At 40.9% G+C, this 18,563-nt stretch overlaps 2 protein-coding genes and 1 pseudogene across 9 annotated transcripts in view; 1 reads left to right on the forward strand and 2 right to left on the reverse strand.

Annotated features, from left to right (window-relative positions):
• The window catches only part of LOC122422380 (rho GTPase-activating protein 20-like), a 480,282-nt gene that overhangs the window by 102,689 nt on the left and 359,030 nt on the right, over nt 1-18,563 (reverse strand). The window lies entirely within an intron of this gene.
• LOC122422381 (cGMP-specific 3',5'-cyclic phosphodiesterase-like) overlaps nt 1-18,563 on the reverse strand; it is a 75,378-nt gene that overhangs the window by 36,407 nt on the left and 20,408 nt on the right. For 5 of the 8 annotated variants that reach the window (XR_006263801.1, XM_043438873.1, XM_043438874.1 and 2 more), the window contains exon 2: nt 15,741-16,329. Coding sequence is in view for 7 of the 8 variants with exons in the window: in XM_043438873.1 (XP_043294808.1) it covers nt 15,741-16,329 (589 nt within the window). In the remaining variant the exon portion in view is untranslated. Of the gene's footprint in view, nt 1-9,540; nt 9,687-15,740; nt 16,330-18,563 lie in introns of those variants that run through there. The other 3 variants (XM_043438872.1, XM_043438878.1, XM_043438877.1) reach the window with 1 other exon arrangement.
• On the forward strand, nt 11,230-11,344 carry LOC122422424 (annotated as a pseudogene).

Consider the following 18,563-nt stretch of genomic DNA (forward strand, 5'->3'; position numbering starts at 1 on the left):
CTTTACACGGTTCTCCACCTTCTCTGTCCTGTAACCATGCGCTGTCTACATGAACGGAGCCCTCCAATCTGGCATGATCCAGAGCTCCAACCATTCTTGGAGCACAGAATGAAGCAGGGCAAAGGCTAATAGAGTTTTGCCAAGAGAACGCACTGGTCATAGCAAACACCCTCCTCCAACAACACAAGAGAAGACTCTACACATGGACATCACCAGATGGTCAACACCAAAATCAGATTGATTATATTCTTTGCAGCCAAAGTTGGAGAAGCTCTATACAGTCAGCAAAAACAAGATCAGGAGCTGACTGTGGCTCAGATCATGAACTCCTTATTGCCAAGTTCAGCTTAAATTGAAGAAAGCAGGGAAAACCACTAGACCACTCAGGTATGACCTAAATCAAATCCCTTATGACTATACATTGGAAGTGAGAAATAGATATCTGATAGAGGGAGTGCCTGAGGAACTATGGACAGAGGTTCATGACATTGTACAGACCATCCCCAAGAAAAACAAATGCAAAAAGACAAAATGGTTGTCTGTGGAGGCCTCACAAATAGCTATGAAAAGAAGAGAAGTGAAAAGCAAGGAGAAAAGGAAAGATATTCCCATTTGAATGTAGAGTTCCAAAGAATAGCCAGGAGAGATAAGACAGCCTTCCTCAGTGATCAGTGCAAAGAAATAGAGGAAAACAATAGAGTGGGAAAGACTAGAGATCTCTTCAAGAAAATTAGAGATACCAAGGGGACATTTCATGCAAAGGTGGGCTCAATAAAGGGCAGAAATGGATTGGACCTAACAGAAGCAAAAGATATTAAGAAGAGGTGGCAAGAATACACAGAAGAACTATACAAAAATCATTTTCACAACCCAGATAATCACGATAGTATGATCACTCACCTAGAGCCAGACATCCTGGAATGCGAACTCAAGGGGGCCTTAGGAAGCATCACTATGAACAAAGCTAGTGGAGGTGATGGAATTCCAGTTGAGCTATTTCAAATCCTAAAAGATGATGCTGTGAAAGTGCTGCATTCAACATGCCAGCAAATTTGGAAAACTCAGCAGTGGCCACAGGTCTGGAAAAGGTCAATTTTCATTCCAATCCCAAAGAAAGGCAATGCCAAAGAATGCTCAAACTAAAGCACAGTTGCACTCATCTCACCCGCTAGTAAAGTAATGTTCAAAATTCTCTAAGCCAAGCTTCAGTAGTATGTGAACAGTGAACTTTCAGATATTTAAGCTGGTTTTAGGAAAGGCAGAGGAACCAGAGATCAAATTGCCAACATCCGCTGGATCATCAAAAAAGCAAGAGAGTTCCAGAAAAACATCTATTTATGCTTTGTTGACTATGTCAAAGCCTTGACTGTGTGGATCACTGCAAACTGTGGACAATTCTTAAAGAGATGGGAATACCAGACCACTTGACCTGCATCTTGAGAAATCTGTATGTAGGTCAGGAAGCAACAGTTAGAACTGGACATGGAACAACAGACTGGTTCCAAATAGGAAAACGAGTATGTCAAGGCTGCATGTTGTCACCTGGCTTATTTAACTTATATGCATCATGAGAAATGCCAGGCTGATGAATCACAAGGTAGAATCAAGATTTCCAGGAGAAATATCAGTAACCTCAGATATGCAGATGACACCACCCTTTTGGCAGAAAGTGAAGAAGAACTAAAGAGCCTCTTGATGAAAGTGAAAGAGGAGAGTGAAAAAGTTGGCTTAAAGCTCAACATTCAGAAAACTAACATCATGGCATCTGGTCCCATCACTTCATGGCAACTGCGTGGGGAAACAGTGGCTGACTTTATTTTCTTGGGCTCCAAAATCACTGCGGATGGTGACTGCAGCCATGGAATTATAAGATGCTAGCTCCTTGAAAGAAAAGTTACGACCAACGTAGACAGCATATTAAAAAGCAGAGACATTACTTTGTCTATCTAGTCAAAGCTACGGTTTTTCCAGTAGTCATGTATGGATGTGAGAGTTGGACTATAAAGAAAGCTGAGCACAGAAGAATTGATGCTTTTGAACTGTGGTGTTGGAGAAGACTCTTGAGAGTCCCTTGGACTGCAAGGAGATTCAACCAGTCCATCGTAAAGGAGATCAGTCCTGGGTGTTCATTGGAAGGACTGATGCTGAAGCTGAAATTCCAATCCTTTGGTCACTTGATGCGAAGAACTTCCTCACCAAAAAATACCCTGATGCTGGGAAAGATTGAGGGCAGGAGGAGAAGGGGATGACAGAGGATGAGATGGTTGGATGGCATCACTGACATGATTGACATGGATTTGAGTAAACTATGGGAATTGGTGATGGACAGGGAGGCCTGGTGTGCTGTAGTCCATGGGCTCGCAAAGAATCAGAGTACTGAGCGACTGAATTATCATCTTAACTTAACTTAGCTTAGCTTAAGTTAGCTCCAATCTTATCATCTTAACTTTCATAATACTCAAACTGCTCATGCTATTCATTTCTTCTCATGACTGAGAAAGTCGTAGAATTCTCTACAAGGTGACTTTTTATTTTTTCTTCCTAAAAAAAAAAAAAGAAAAAAACCAGCATCTTTGCCTTCATGAAGTTTGTCCAGGCAGCCAGATCGTCTTCATTTGAGTTTGGCATTTATACATCATAATCATCATTTCTCCCTATCACTTTTCTTCCCATCCACATCTTTCCACTTGCTGACATTTTCAGCTTCAGATTTCTTTCTATTCATCCCCTCTTCCTCTCTTGTTCCTCACTAATCTGAAAGATAAAGTCACCTTCACATATACTCTCTGGGTAACAGAGTTGAAATCATCACCCAGAGCTGCAACAATGTCAGGACCAAATCCAGTTGAGGGCCCAAAATAGGAGTGGGTTTATTTACCAATCAATAACTTTCTTAAACTCTGTTTTAAACTCTGATTAAGGCAAATTAATTGCACGGCCTAGAATTATCAAAGTCTCCTCTTTCTCCTCTCTCCTGTTACATGTACTAAAGGTAATTGGGATTTAAGCATGTAGGGCCCAGATGCTTCTTTCAAATGCTGTAGGTGGTCATAATCATCATCAAAGCAGACTTCATAACTTCCTCTGTTTTATTGACATTCTTCATCATTTATTTTCTGTGGAGCCAATGGAACCCTCTGGGGTGCTTTTGCATCTGTTTGCTAAACACTCTGTCTTGACTGGCCCATGTGAAGAAACACACTTTTCCTCTCTGTAAAGGACGTTTCACCCACATTCTGTTGCAGTGCGGAGCTAATAGCAAGAGCAGTGACCTGAGGGTCCCAGAGCAGGGGACACAGCTTGGAAGTGGACAAAGCCCAGATAGCAGCCACATCTCAAGACCATATCAGACATCTATTCTTGGGCTTCAAAGTGCAGGCCTGAAGAACTGGCTCAGAAACGCAACAAAAGCTACAAATAGTCCATGCAGCAAGGTCTAAAAACACCTAATCCCTGCCTCCCACACCTGCACCGTTAGCCAAAGCCGTCAAGAGTCCTAAGTTAACTGACTCTGTACCCCACTCAAGCTTGAAAGTCCACAAAGCCTGTAAAGCCTGTAAAGCCCCAGCCTTGATCCAAACACTGATTTCCCCTGCTATTTTGTCCCCTCCTTCATCCACTTCTTATTTATTTCTCAAGGTTCCCTGTCCATTTACCAAGATGGTGGAGTCTGAGTGATTTTTCCACTCCAGTTTAAACTATAGACCAGGAAGTGGGAATGACCATTTGTTAGCATTCTTCATGTTCCAACCAAATTATGTGAGGGTAGTTGTAGAGTACATTTTTTCACTTCATTTTATAGGCATTGACATATATTTCTTAATTTTTAAAATTTTCTATAGAGATAACAATCTAGTAACAATCTGAGAAAGGAAGGGAATTCCAGAAAAAAAAAATTGGTTTGACTATGCTTCTTTGACTATGTTAAAGCCTTGGACTATGTGGATTACAACAAACTGGAGGATTCTTGAAGAGATGGAAATACCAGACCACCTTACCTGCCTCCTGAGAAACCTGTATGCAGGTTAAGAAACAACAGTTAGAACCAGTCATGGAATAAATGACTGGTTCAAAACCAGGAAAGAAGTGTGACAAGGCTATATATTGTCACCCTTAAATTAAATTAAATTGTAACAATTTAATAAAAATTGCTAAGTTTTATTTAACTTAAGGAGATCCATCCTAAAGCAGATCAGTCCTGGGTCTTCACTGGAACGAATGATGCTGAAGCTGAAACTCCAATCCTTTGGCCACCTCATGTGAAGAGCTGACTCTTTGGAAAAGACCCTGATGCTGAGAGGGATTGGGGGCAGGAAGAGAAGGGGAAGACAGAGGATGAGATGATTGGATGGCATCACCAACTCGATGAACATAAGTTTGGGTAAACTCCTGGAGTTGGTGATGGACAGGGAAGCCTGCCATGCTGTGCTCCATGGGGTCGCAAAGAGTCAGACATGACTGAGCGACTGAATTGAACTGAAATGCAGAGTACATAATGCAAAATGCTGGGTTGGATTTTTCAATCATATGCTGGACTCAAGATTGCTGGGAGAAATATCAATAACCTCAGAATGCAGATGATACCACTCTAATGGCAGAAAGTGAAGAGGAACTAAAGAGCCTCTTGATGAGGCTGAGACAGGAGAGTGAAAAAGCTGGCTTGAAACTCAACGTTCAAAAAACTAAGATCTTGGCATCCAATCCCACCACTTCATGGCAAATAGAAGGGGAAAAGGTAGAAGCAGTGACGGATTTTATTTTCTAGGGCTCCAAAATCACTGTGGACAGTAACTGCAGCCATGAAATTAAGACGTTTGCGCCTTGCAAGGAAAGCTATGACAAACCTAGACAGTGTATTAAAAAGCAGAGACTCACTTTGCTGACAAATATCTGTCTAGTCAAAGCTGTGGTTTTTTCCAGTAGTGGTTTTCCAGCTGTGAGAGTTGGACCAGAAAGAAGGCTGAGCACTGAAGAATTGATGCTTTATTACTGTGGTGCTGGAGAAGACTCCTGAGAATCCCTTGGACAGCAAGGAGATCAAGCCAGCCAGTCCAGAAGGAAATCAATCCTGAATATTCACTAGAAGGATTAATGCTGAAGCTGATGCTCCAATAGTCTGGGCAACCTGATGCAAAGTCCCTCACTGGAAAAGACCCTGATGCTGGGAAAGATTGAAGGCAGAAGGAGAAGGGGGCAGCAGAGGATGAGATGGTTAGACAACATCACAGACTCAACGGACTGAATCTGAGCAAACTCCAGGATAGAGGGAAGAACAGGGGACTCTGGCATGCAGCAGTTCATGTGGTCGCAAAGAGTTGTAGAAGACTTAGGGACAGAATGACAACAATAACACAAGTGCTGGGGTGTGCAAGGCAAAGTACCTGCTAAGACAGGCTGTGTTGTGGGTGTGGTAGGGTATAAAGAGGAGTGGCAGAAGACAGTTTGAACATGTCTTTGGTTCAATACAGGCTGAACATGTATTTGGCAAGACTCTTAAGAGAACAAGCAAAAACTATCTTTTGAAAGCTGAAAGTGGACTGGTGCCTCCAATTATAAAAATGTTTGAAGACACTGGGGTCCTACCCATCAGAGGTACCTCACTAGGTACCCAGGCATTCAGCTGAGGCACAGAAGGGCCACTCCTTGGGAGCAAGGACCCTACCGGAGATCCAGGCAGCATTCCCTAAGGATAAACTTAAAACTAAAGTAGATCCATCATAATAAATAATAATACCAAATCTGACAGGGCCAAAAGGATCTTCCAGTAACTTCACTGCAACAATAAAGGTCAGCCCTGTTTTAAAAGAAGATAATATAACCCAAATGACTTTCAACAAACAGTCACAATGTCCAGCCTACAATAAACATAATCACAACAAATGAAGAAACAGGAAATACAACCCATAGTGAAGAAAAAGAACAGTCAATAAAAAATGACCCCAGGATGTGAAAGATATTGGAATTAGCAACAAGGACTTCAAAGAAGCTATTATAAATGTATTAAAAAGCTTAAAATATGGTAATAATGAACAGATGGGAATCTCTGCAAAGAAAGAAAAAAAGTATTCTTAAAAAGCCAAATGGAAATTCTAGAACTGGAAAGTACGAAGTCTAAAATGAAGAGTTCACTGATTAACAGCAGATTGGATGAGTCAGTGAACCTGATGGGAAACTGACAAAGTACCTAATCAAAGACTGAGAGGAAAAACAAAAACTATGCAAAGTTAACAGAGCCTCAGTGTTCTCTGGGACAATATCAAATGGTCTAACATATACAATTGGAGACCAAAGAGAAGAAAATGGGGCCTAAAAAAAATATTTAAACACATGACCAGAATTTTCCCAAAGTTAGTGAAAACCTTAAACATATACACATAGTGTGAAAATGATACATAACACGAAACATGTAAGAAAGGAAGGTTGGCTCACTTCTCATAAGAAAAGTGAAAACCAGAAACAAAGTGGGAAAACATTTTAAATATTGAAAGAAAACTACTGTTAACCAAGAAGTATCTTTGCAGTAAAGATATCTTTCAAGATTATAGGCAAAATGAAGGCATATTTAGGTAAACAAAATCAGAGAATTTGTCACCATCAGACCAATACTAAAGAAATAGTAAAGAAAGTTCTTCAGCCTGAAGAAACAGATTTTACAGAAATGAATAAAGAGCTTGGAACTTGGCCTGAGCACATGCACAAATACATAAACACTAAGGAAATGGACCCGAAAAGATACTGCTGTGATTTATGTCCACGAGTGTCCTGCCGACCTTTCTCTCTAGGAGTTTTATGGTAACCAGTCTTACATTTAGGTCTTTAATCCACTTTGGGTTTATTTTTGTGTATGGTGTTGGAGAATGTTCTAATTTCATTCTTTCACATGTAGCTGTCTAGTTTTCCCAGCACCACTTATTGAAGAGACTGTCTTTTGTCCAGTGTATTCCTGCCTCTTTTGTTGTAGGATGGAATATTACTCAGTCATGAAAATGAATGAAATAATGTCATTTGCACAACATGGATGGATCTAAGATTATCACACTAAATGAAGTAAGCCAGACAGAGGAAGGTAATTATTATATGATACTGCTTATATGCAGAAGCTTAAAAAAAGGAAAAAAACAAAAAGACACAAATTAACTTATTTACAAAACAGAAATAGATCTATACACATAGAAAACAAACTTATGGTTATCAAAGGGGAAAACGTAGGGCAATAAATTAGGAGTTTGGGATTAACAAACTATATATAAAAAAGATAACCAGGAAGGGCCTACTGTAAAGCTGGGGAACTATATTCAACATTTTATAATAACCTAAAAGGAAAAATATCTGAAGTATATGTGTATGTGTATATACATACATACACACGCACACACACACACACACACACATAACTTTACCACTGTGCTATACATCTGAACATGCCACTGTAAATCAACTATACTTCAATTAAAAAAAAGAAGAATAAGGAAGCCTGGTTCTTCATTTTTGGAGGAAGAAAACAAAATGTACCTTGAGGTGTTAGATTGAAATCAGAGGTTAAGAATTTATTGTTTATAATATAGTGGGTAGCTAGCTATAGGAATAAATAAAATATTAGTGTATGTTAGTCTGTGTATTTTTCTCCTACCTCTATCTGCTGAAAAACTAGTAGCAATGAGCAAGCCTAGTGCCTAGATCTTGGTTTTTAACTACCACCCTGTCCACTGAGAGGCACCTGGGTTCCTAGGTCCACGGCAGGGAAGTGTAAGATAAGTCTAGAACATCCTGCTAAGTAGGTAAAACTTTCAGCTCCCCCAGGAAGCAAGAAAATGCCAAGAGTGATGTGGGAACACATCAAAACGACATCGGTTCAGTCACTCGGTCATGTCCAACTCTTTGCGACCCCATGGACTGCAGCATGCCAGACCTCCCTGTCCATCACCAACTCCCAGAGCCCGCTCAAAGGCATGTCCATTGAGACGGTGATGCCATCCAACCATCTCACTTCTCTGTCGTCCCCTTCTCCTGCCTTCAATCTTTCCCAGCATCAGGGTCTTTTCAAATGAGTCAGTTTTTCACATCAGTTGGCCAAAGTATTGGAGCTTAAGCTTCAGCATCAGTCCTTCCAATGAATAGTCAGGGCTGATTTCCTTGAGGATGGACTGGTTGGATCTCGTTGCAGTCCCAGGAACTCTCAAGAGTCTTCTCCATCACCACAGTTCAAAAGCATCAATTCTTTGGGGCTCAGTTTTCCTTATAGTCCAACTCTCACATCCATACATGACTACTGGAAAAATCATAGCAATGACTAGGTGGACCTTTGCTGGCAACGTAATGTCTCTGCTTTTTAATATGCTGGCTAGATTGGTCATAGCTTTTCTTCCAAGGAGCAAGCATCTTTTAATTTCATGGCTGCAGTCACCATCTGCAGTGATTTTGGAACCCAAAAAAATAAAGTCTGTCACTGCTTCCACTGTTTCCCCATCTATTTGCCATGAAGTGATGGGACCAGACGCCATGATCTTAGCTTTCTGAATGTTGAGTTTTAAGCCAACTTTTTCACTCTCCTCTTTCACTTTCATCAAGAGGCTCTCTAGTTCTTCTTCACTTTTTGCCATGAGTGTGGTGTCATCTCCATATCTGAGGTTATTGATATTTCTCCTGGCAATCTTGATTCCAGCTTGTGCTTCATCCAGCCTGGCATTTCACATGATGTACTCTGCATATAAGTTAAACAAGCAGGGTGATAATATACAGCCTTGATGTACTCCTTTCCCAATTTGGAACCAGTCAGTTGTTCCATGTTTGGTTCTAACTGTTGCCTCTTGACCAGCATACAGATTTCTCAGGAGGCAGATCAGGTGGTCTGGTATTCCCATCTCTTTAAGAATCTTCCACAGTTTGTTGTGATCCACACAGTCAAAGGCTTTAGCGTCGTCAATAAAGCAGAAGTAGATGTTTTTCTGGAGCTCTCTTGCTTTTTCTATCATCCAACGGATGTTGGCAACTTGATCTCTGGTTTCTCTGCCTTTTCTAAATCCAGCTTGAACCTCTGGAAGTTCACGATTCATGTATTGTTGAAGCCTAGCTTGGAGAATTTTGAGCATTACTTTGCTAGCGTGTGAGATGAGTGCAATTGTGCGGTAGTTTGAGCATTCTTTGGCATTGCCTTTCTTTGGGATTGGAATGAAAACTGACCTTCTCCAGTCCTGTGGCCACTGCTGAGTTTTCCAAATTTGCTGGCATATTGAGTGTAGCACTTTCACAGCATTATCTTTTAGGATTTGAGCCAAAAGGACATCAGTTTAGTTCAGTTCAGTCGCTCAGTTGTGTCCGACTCTTTGCGACCCCATGAATCACAGCACGCCAGGCCTCCCTGTCCATCTCCAACTCCCGGAGTTTACTCAAACTCCTGTCCATCGAGTCGGTGATGCCATTCAGCCATCTCATCCTCTGTTGTCCCCTTCTCCTCCTGCCCCCAATCCCTCCCAGCATCAGGGTCTTTTCCAATGAGTCAACTCTTCGCATCAGGTGGCCAAAGTATTGGAGTTTCAGCTTCAGCATCAGTCCTTCCAATGAACACCCAGGACTGATATCCTTTAGGACGGACTGGTTGGATCTCCTTGTAGTCCAAGGGACTCTCAAGAGTCTTCTCCAACACCACAGTTCAAAAGCATCAATTGAGCCAATAAATTGGATATAATCTGAGAATATGAATAAGATAGTAACACAGCATAACTCATTAAAAAATAAAAATCCATGAGTCCAAAATGATAGAAATAATGAATGAATAAAGAAGACAAAGGTCTTCTTCACATTAGAATGTAACTAATACATATAGATGTTATTATTGATATAAAGTTGGAAAATTAGTAGATGCCCAAAGTGGTAAGTGCTATGATAAGGAAAAGAGTATTTACATAATATCAAAATAACTTCTCTTAAGATATTTATTAATTACAATGGGAAAATTGTACCTGTATTGTAAAACACTTAGTGGACACCCCTTCAACCCACTTACCAAGTTTAATATCATCAAAAATGTGGTAAAGTAACATCTCGTGCTACCTGGTAACATATGCTAAGATCTGTGGTATAATTAAAAAACATGTTTGGTCTGGCATTAGATCTCTTCAAACCCTTGGAATTACCTGATAGTCTTTTTTATTCATAACAAGCCCCTGCCAAGCATACCTGAGCGCATGCTAATATAAAGTATCATGGGTGAGAAGGTTTCAAATAGCTTCAGGACTGGATCTGGGTGCCAGGAAAACCACCTGCGTGATTAGAGGGTCAGAACGTTCAGCCCTGCCACTGGATAAGGAAGAGGGGCCTGGAGAGTGAGTCCAATCACCAATGGTCAATGATTTAATCAACCATCCCTACATAATGAAAGAAAAATCAGATTGAGGGAACTTTTGGGTAAAGGTAATCTATGTGCTGGATGGTGTTGCCATAGAGGGTGGGCAAGGAAGTTTTGTGTCCCCCACCTCTCACTCCTTGCCCTATGTATCTCTTCTGTTAGGCTATTTCTGAATGGTATCCTTTATAAACATACAGCTATAATCTTACGTATGGCACTTTCCTGAGTTCTGAGTCATTCCAGCAAATCACTAAACCCGAGTGGGAAGCCCCTGCGTCTGCAGTCGGCCCGAAACTAGTGTGGCTAGCCTGGGGGTCCTACTCATGGCTGGCATCTTTTTTTTTTTTCTTTTTTTATGGCTGGCAACTTAAGTGGGGACAACACTGTACGACAGGGCCCCTAACCCATGGGGTCTGTACTCACTCCAGGCAACTCGTGTCAGGAGTGAGCTGGACTGTAGGACACCCCAGCTGGTGTAGAGGTGAAGAACTGATTGTCGGCTGTAAAGCCAAACGAGGTCGAAAGAACATTTGTGGTATTCCTGCCAAAAGCACCTAAATTGAATCTATTCAAGAAAAACATTCTGCAAGATAACTGGCCTGTCTCCTTCCAAAAGACATGTCAAGAAAGATAGAGCAGCACTGAGAAACTACTCCAGATTTAATGGAAACTAACAAGATAGGACAAATACGTGCAATATGTAACCCTGAGTTAGAGCCTTGAACAGACGGGGAAGAAATCACTGCAAAGGACATTCATGGGACAACTGACCAAATTTGACTATGGAATGTTAGCTAAGAGCTTTGTATCAAAAAATTTCCAGATTTTGATAAAAGTATGACAATTGTGGAAGACTATATTCTTGTTAGAAAATATATATAGTAATTGCTTCTCAGCCTTTTAGCTAAGATCAAGTGCAGTATCTGTTCTTACCAGAATATACATATAGTAAAAATGTCTCCGAATGGCTCAGAAAAAAATAATATGCATGCATCACTTACATGCATTACACACAGAAAAAGAAAGTAATAAAGCAGATGGGGCAAAATATAAACAATTAGAGAATCTGGGTAGAGGGTATACCCAAGTTTCTGATACTGGTCTTGCAACTTTTCTATAAGCTTGAAATCATATAAAGATAAAAATAACAGAAAACAAAAAAGGAAATAACCAACTAGATTTGCCAAATCATATGCTGGTCTTCTTCCACAAAGTGGAATATCTAAAGATTATCAGAGCATTTAACAATGATACAGCAATTCCCAAACTCTGTTCCCTAGGACACAATTACAACACGACAAATGTATCAAAATTGGTAATTTATTAAAACTAGGACAGTAGCTATTGTTATTTCTTCTGAAATTCATTTTGGAAATAATTTTATTTATCAGAAATTCACTTGAGTAGCGCCTGAGACCTGCAGGATGAGAGATGGTGAAGACGTATTTATCTGAAGGACTGAAAAGGGGGGAATAAGGTTGGGGTGGGAAGAGCTGCAGCTCGAGGGAAAGACCACATGAGCGGCGATGTGATCCTTCCCTACGAACCCTCCAGTTTCTCTCCCTAAAAATCATGGTGTCCATGGAGAGGCTGCCCCATGGAAACAAGAGATGGGTCTAAGTTTTGCATTCCTGTTGACTTAGGCAATAAGAGGGTTATTTAGACAATATAAATCCTTTGACATAGGAAATCTTGGGAGGTGTAAGGCTTCCACCAGACATAGAACCAGGGCTTCAAGGCAATCTGTGATAGTTAATTTTATGTGTCAACTTGACTAGGCTAAGCGACGCCCAAAAGGCTGATAATGCGTTATTTCCAGGTGTGTCTGTGAGGATGTCTCCAGAGGAGATGAACATCTGAATCAGTGGAATGAGTAAAGAAGATCTTTATCAATGCCAGTGGGCATCATCTAATCCCTTGAGTAGGCAGAGGAAAGAAGGACGAATTTGCTGTTTGAACCAAGATATCCATATTCTCTTGCCCTTGTGCAGTCCACCACAGCTCCTGGCTCTGAAGGTTTGGATTGAGACACAGACCAGAGTTACACCACTGGCTGCCCTGATTCTTAGGCCTGCAGACTCTGAGTTATACCATCAACTACACCAATCCTGGTTCTCCAGCTTGCAGATGGAAGGTAGACTGTGGAACTTCTAAGCCTCCATACCCAAGTGAGCTTATTCCTACAATAAATCACTTCTTATTTATCTCTATATATCCTACTCTGAAGAACACTGAGTGATACGCAATCTGATCTAAATACTGGATGATGTCTAGTTTTCAAGTATTAGGAAAATTCCAACACATTTATATAAGTTGTTCTGATTATTGGGTCAATATCTTATTATTAATAAATGCTGTGCCACATTCAAGAAAGTTGCATGAAAGATGGCCTGATAGAGGAGATGATGTGTTGACTGAACATCACTGACATTTGTGGTGTAACTGAAACTCACTGGTCTAAGCTGTGGATCATGTCATGTTTTAAATATGTAAATGTATTATTTTATCAGCAATAAAACAGCTGAATTCCCAACTGTATACCATTCTGTTACAAAGTTTTAAAACGGGAATCAAATGTTGACCATTCCTTAAAATTAGTTTATCTAAGAGACTTTTTTATTCTCAGCTTCAATCTGAACACTGTTTTATTTCATGGCCACCGCTTGGTTTTCTATTGCTACACCACCACGTCTAAGTGTTCTGTGGTCATGTAAGCTGAAGAAATACTGCTATCCAGTGTCATTTTTACAGATTACATATCTAAGGAATGTGTAGGACTAAGAAAACACAGAACACGCTTTCACATTTTGACTATTTCCACAGAAGGCTAAGAGACAGTATTCTGACCACTACTAATTATGAGCGGGCTGAGTAAGGAACCGCGGGCATGCTCAGGTGCGCCAACTCTTTGCGACCCCATGGACTAGGCCATCCGGCTCCTCTGTCCATGGACTCTCCCAGGCAAGAATACTGGAGTGGGTTGCCATGCCCTTCTCAGGGATCTTCCTGACCCAGGGATTGAACCCAAGTCTCCTGAATTGGTAGGCAGGTTCTTTGCCACTGAGCCACCAGGGAAGCCCAGTAATGAATTATCCGCTAGCCAACTGACTTTCACTGTTAAGACCAACGTAAACTACATCACAATCAATCCCACAACTCCTAATGAAATTCTGTGCAGGAAGAACTTCTGTAAGGCCACTATAAACACAGATCAAGGGTGTCAAGGGTGAAGTAGCAACACAAGAAATCCACCAGGCTAAGGGGCTTCACCCTGTGGGCCTATTTTAGACAAGAATTAAACCACTGCTCACTGCAGAACAAAAATTACACCATATTATTGGGTTGGTCAAAAAGTTCTTTCAGACTTTTTGTAACATCTTATGAAAAACTCAAACAAACTTTTTGGGTAACCCAAAAACTCTGAAGATGGTAAAGAAAATAAATAAAATTGATATAGGTGAAGAAATCCTCAGTGCTGGTGAAGTTTAGGACAATGCAGACAAATGAAGGCTTTCTCAGCAAAACTGAAGCATATTTATGGTCCTAATCTACCAGTGTCACCTAAGATGGGAAGGGGATTCTGCAAATTTGGCAGCAATCCTTCAGCTGTGCCCTTAATACCCCTCTTGGAGTCTGCCACAGTGTGATGTTATTTACAGAGCTCAACGAGGTCATGGAGATGGCTCCGTGAAGAACCAAAATTGAAAACACTGCTGGTATAGAGTGGATTCCAAGAGCTATCTCAGGATTTAACGTACGTGAACTATCACTTATCTCCCCAGACCCCTACCCTCAGAATTCCTCACCAGTCACCACTATTTACTGACCCAGCTTCAGAACCTGAGGCATCTCCAACGTCTCTTCTCACTTCCATCTCCTGCAAGCTTCCAAGTCTGGCAGATTCAACTGCTTCTGCAATCCATTTCCTCCTTTTGATCTTGAAGGCCAGTGCCCTGCTTTAGGTCCTTACTTCCTCAGCCTATTAAAATAGCCTCTCCTACCAGTTTCCAGTATTTTTCCATCTAATTTACTTTATGACCACCATAATATTCATCCTTCTAAAGCACAGTCTGAATCACCCCAGTCCCCCTTTCAAACCATCTTCAATTATTCCTCATGGCTCTGAATCAAATACATGCTCCACAGCTGGGTATTCAAGACCTCAGTGATCTCCAGTAGCTCCTCAAAATCTACACTATCCCCAACATATATCCACATAAGCAACACATGGTCCAACTTCCCGTTTCTTCTTCAAACTTCTCTTTGCATCTGGCTCTCACCACGCACACAACTCAATCTACTCAAATCTTACCCATCCTCCAGGGTCTATCAATCATTGCTTCCTCAGAGAAACCTCTCTCCATCCCCCCAGTTACATGCGACCTTCTACTTCCCTGAACCTAACACATTTTTCCTGGCTCTATTATGACCTGCTTTCTACTCTACTTATTTACCTCCCCTACCACAATCTTCTCTTAATCAATACTTATTAGGACTTATCTCTGTGCCAGGCACTGTACTAGGCATCAGGAGTACAGGGCTGAGCAAAACGTCTATGACCCCTCAAACTGCACAGAGGAACCTCACCTTCTCTGTGTTACTATGGGACCTACACAGTGTACCACGTGATAAGTAGCAAGAACAATTGTTCTATCAAGGTGCTAGAACATGATTCATAAACATACTGCCACTCAATTAAGACGCTTTGTTTAAAATCTCTAACTCTATTAATAAAAGAATCATTTTCATAGGAAATTTGAAGAAACATATATTGTCATCTTTAAGTCTATAATGAAGACTTGTTCACTACTGAAACAAAAATGGAAGAAATATCAAATCCTTCCATCAAAATATTGTAGAGCAAACATTTCTATTTTTTGAAGATACAGATAAATTTATTTAGTAAAACAACTGAAAGAGTGGAAAGAAAGATAATCAGACTTTGGTATCAATGAGATGTCAAATGAATGAGTATGATGAAGTGAATGAATGAATTTAAAAAGACTATTGGTTTGGTTTTCAGACAGTTTTTGGACCTATTATTTTAGAATCTCAGTAAAATCCTCAGAAGTCCACGTGGTGATAATGTGGAGAGGGATATGTACAGTAATCAGGAAAAAACGAGAGAACACAACTGTGAGATGAGCTACGTCAAATTATCACTTAGGAGAATAACAAGACAAGATTTCCCTAAGGCCCCTGGGTTGGACTCAACCACCAGTGAAGAAATTGACTTTCAAAAGACGGGGAGGTTCCTAACCATACGTCCCCACTTTAAATAAGCTTGTAAAGGATGAAATCTCAGTTTCAAACATCGCTATGATTCCCAGCGGCTGCCCAATGCCCCATCCACACCCCGTGCCCCACGCTGCCTCTGATCCACGAGCTTACTTACCTCATAGGCGTCCTTGATGTTCAAGGGCTCGCCAAGAGCGGCCACGTGTCCCACGATGCCTTTGTTCCACTCTAAGCGGATACAGTTATTTGAAGCTTCTTCCAGTGTTGAACCTTCTGCAACATCAAAGAGGCGGCTGATAAGAAACTTGTCGTTGGAGCTGTCCTCACAGACGAGGAATAAGGAGTAGCGGTCGGCGGAGATGAGTCCATGGATATGCAAGAAAATTTTGTGACATAAGGCTGTGACATCCAAGTGACTAGAAATATCTTTCACTAATTCCAAGAGTCTCGAGCACTGGTCCCCTTCATCATTATCAAACCGTGGGGAGGTTAGAGGCATCTGTTCCTTCTTGTCTGAGTCAGAGAGGAAGCTCACAGTCCCCTCAGAATCTTTGATAACAATGGGTCTAAGCGGCCGATCGAATTCGGAGGCAGAGATCTTCCTGGTTGGTGTTCCAGGGACACTGCTCTCTGCACGGGTACTTGGCTGCAAGGGACAAGAGCAGGATTCCGCGTGGCCTTTGACTCCTTCCTTGCACACAGGGATGGTGTGAACTCTCTCAGCAAACCATGCATTGACCATTTCTCTGTAGAAAAGAACATGTAGAGACATTAAATATTTGAGGAAGACGGGAGTGGATAAATAAGATGTGGTGCATATATACAATGGAATACTACTCAGCCATAAAAAAGGACTGATGCACGGTAACTTGGAGAGACGTGGATGGACTAACTGTCTGTCATACATAATGAAGTAAGTCAGAAAGAGACGAACAGATATCCTGTATTAACACATATATATGAATCAAGAAAAATGGTACTGATGAACCTATCTGCAGGGTAGGAACAGGGATGCAGATGTAGAAAGTGGACGGCGGTCATGCAGGGGGGTGAACAGGGAGACCGGGATCGCGGTATGTGCGCTGCCACGCCTAGGACACACAGTGGTGGGCACTTACTGTGGAACGCGGGCGGTTCAGCTCAGGGCTCTGTGGTGACCTAGACGGGGGCGGGGTGGGATGGGGATGGGGATGGGGATAAGGGAGGGAGGTCCGAGAGAGAGGGGACATGTGTACACACATAGCTGACTCTCTTCACCATTGAGCAGAAATTAACAGAAATTAACACGACAGTATAAAGCTACTATACCTCAATAAAAACAAAACACTGTGTGTGGGGTGGGGGGGGGGGGCGGTGGCGAGCATGCTCGGTCATGGCTGACTCTTTGCTATCCCACGGACTGAAGCCTGCCAGGTTCCTCTGTCCAGGGACCTTTCCAGGCAAAGGAGAGGGTTGCCATTTTCTACTCCAGAGGATCTCGCCAACCCAGGGATCGAACCAACATCTCTCTTGTCTCCTGCATTGGCAGGCAGGTTCTTTACCACTGTGCCACCTGGGAAGCCTCCCTCCTTAAACACTGCTACCCCTGAAAACTTCTAAAATCCTCTCATGGTTAACTGATGCGGTAACCATTTGTCATAGAAAATGAAAACATGATGGTCTATTTAAGACAGTTTATTTTGAAAAACTGTAGAGGACAATTGTTTCACTGAACATTTTAATAAAAGATTGACTCCTGTATACATATATTTTCAGATATCTGATTTATAATGCATCAAGTGTCAAGTCGGTTCCTCTCAAAATCAGTTTGAATTAAAGTAAAAGCCACTAAATTTGACAATAGTCTAAGGAAAACACAGGCATGGAAATCTGCTGTTTAAAACACACAACTTATTCTGAAGTTAAATATTCAAAATTTTTTAAAAAAATTATCTGAACTTGGCTAGGTAACATGCTTAATTTTAGACAGTTTTTATCTATACCACTATATATAGATTAGATTTAGGAAAGGAAATAGAAAACAGAAACAATTTGATCTAGTATGTAGAAGAAAGATCGTAGACTACCATTAATAACTTCCTAATAATGCATGTCCAATAATCTAGAATAATCTTCTATTTACTCCTTGTATAAAGGAGGAAAACAAAAAATAGGCAGTAACTAGTATAAAAAATTTAATCCAAGAAAATTTAAATTATTTATGTTGTTCATGTGCCACTCCATGAAGAAACTTACCTGGGCTAAAGGTTTCATAGTCAGTATTAAAAAAAAACAAAAACAAAAACAAATATACCAGATCATATACATCCAAAAGACTGTTGTTCAGTTCAAGCTTCTTGGGAAGCTGTAATCTGATGCAAATTGATGCCCCCATTACTTTAAACATTCTGGGAACTTTTGAAACTAACTTCTAAAGAAATTCAAAGTCATATATATTAGTTTACCTAAAAGCTAGATCTTGTTTTTCACTGAGCCTTGCTCTCAAAATAAGCAAAGAAAACCACAAAAAACCTAGAGTAACGGCTAACAATACATATTGTATGCAGACCTGATTTTTCCCCGAATACAGACCTGATTTTTCTCCAAACTCAAAATTTACTTTCAAAAGACAATAACTTGCTAGCACCGAGGATGCTTAAAAGAATTGGCCTATAAGAGCAATGCAATCTCCATGAGGCAACGGCTTACTGGTTATTTTCATGAAACAGCCAGGATGCAGACACTCTCCAAGCCTTCTGGCTGCAGCAGAAATTGATAACACCTCTTCAGAGGGCAAGCAGGCAGTATCTAACAAGTTTTAAAATGCATTTATCCTTTGTTCCAAAGATTTTACACACACGGCAAAAGAAGTATCAGTGTATTTACTTACTGTTTGTTATAGCAAAGATAAGAGCAAACTAATCCCATAAATAGAAGCTTGGCAGAATCCATCATGGCACATTTATAAATGAACACTGTGCTAAGGTGCTTCATATCTGAC

Source organism: Cervus canadensis, chromosome 19 (genome assembly GCF_019320065.1).
Source record: "Cervus canadensis isolate Bull #8, Minnesota chromosome 19, ASM1932006v1, whole genome shotgun sequence".
Taxonomy (NCBI): Eukaryota; Metazoa; Chordata; class Mammalia; order Artiodactyla; family Cervidae; genus Cervus; species Cervus canadensis.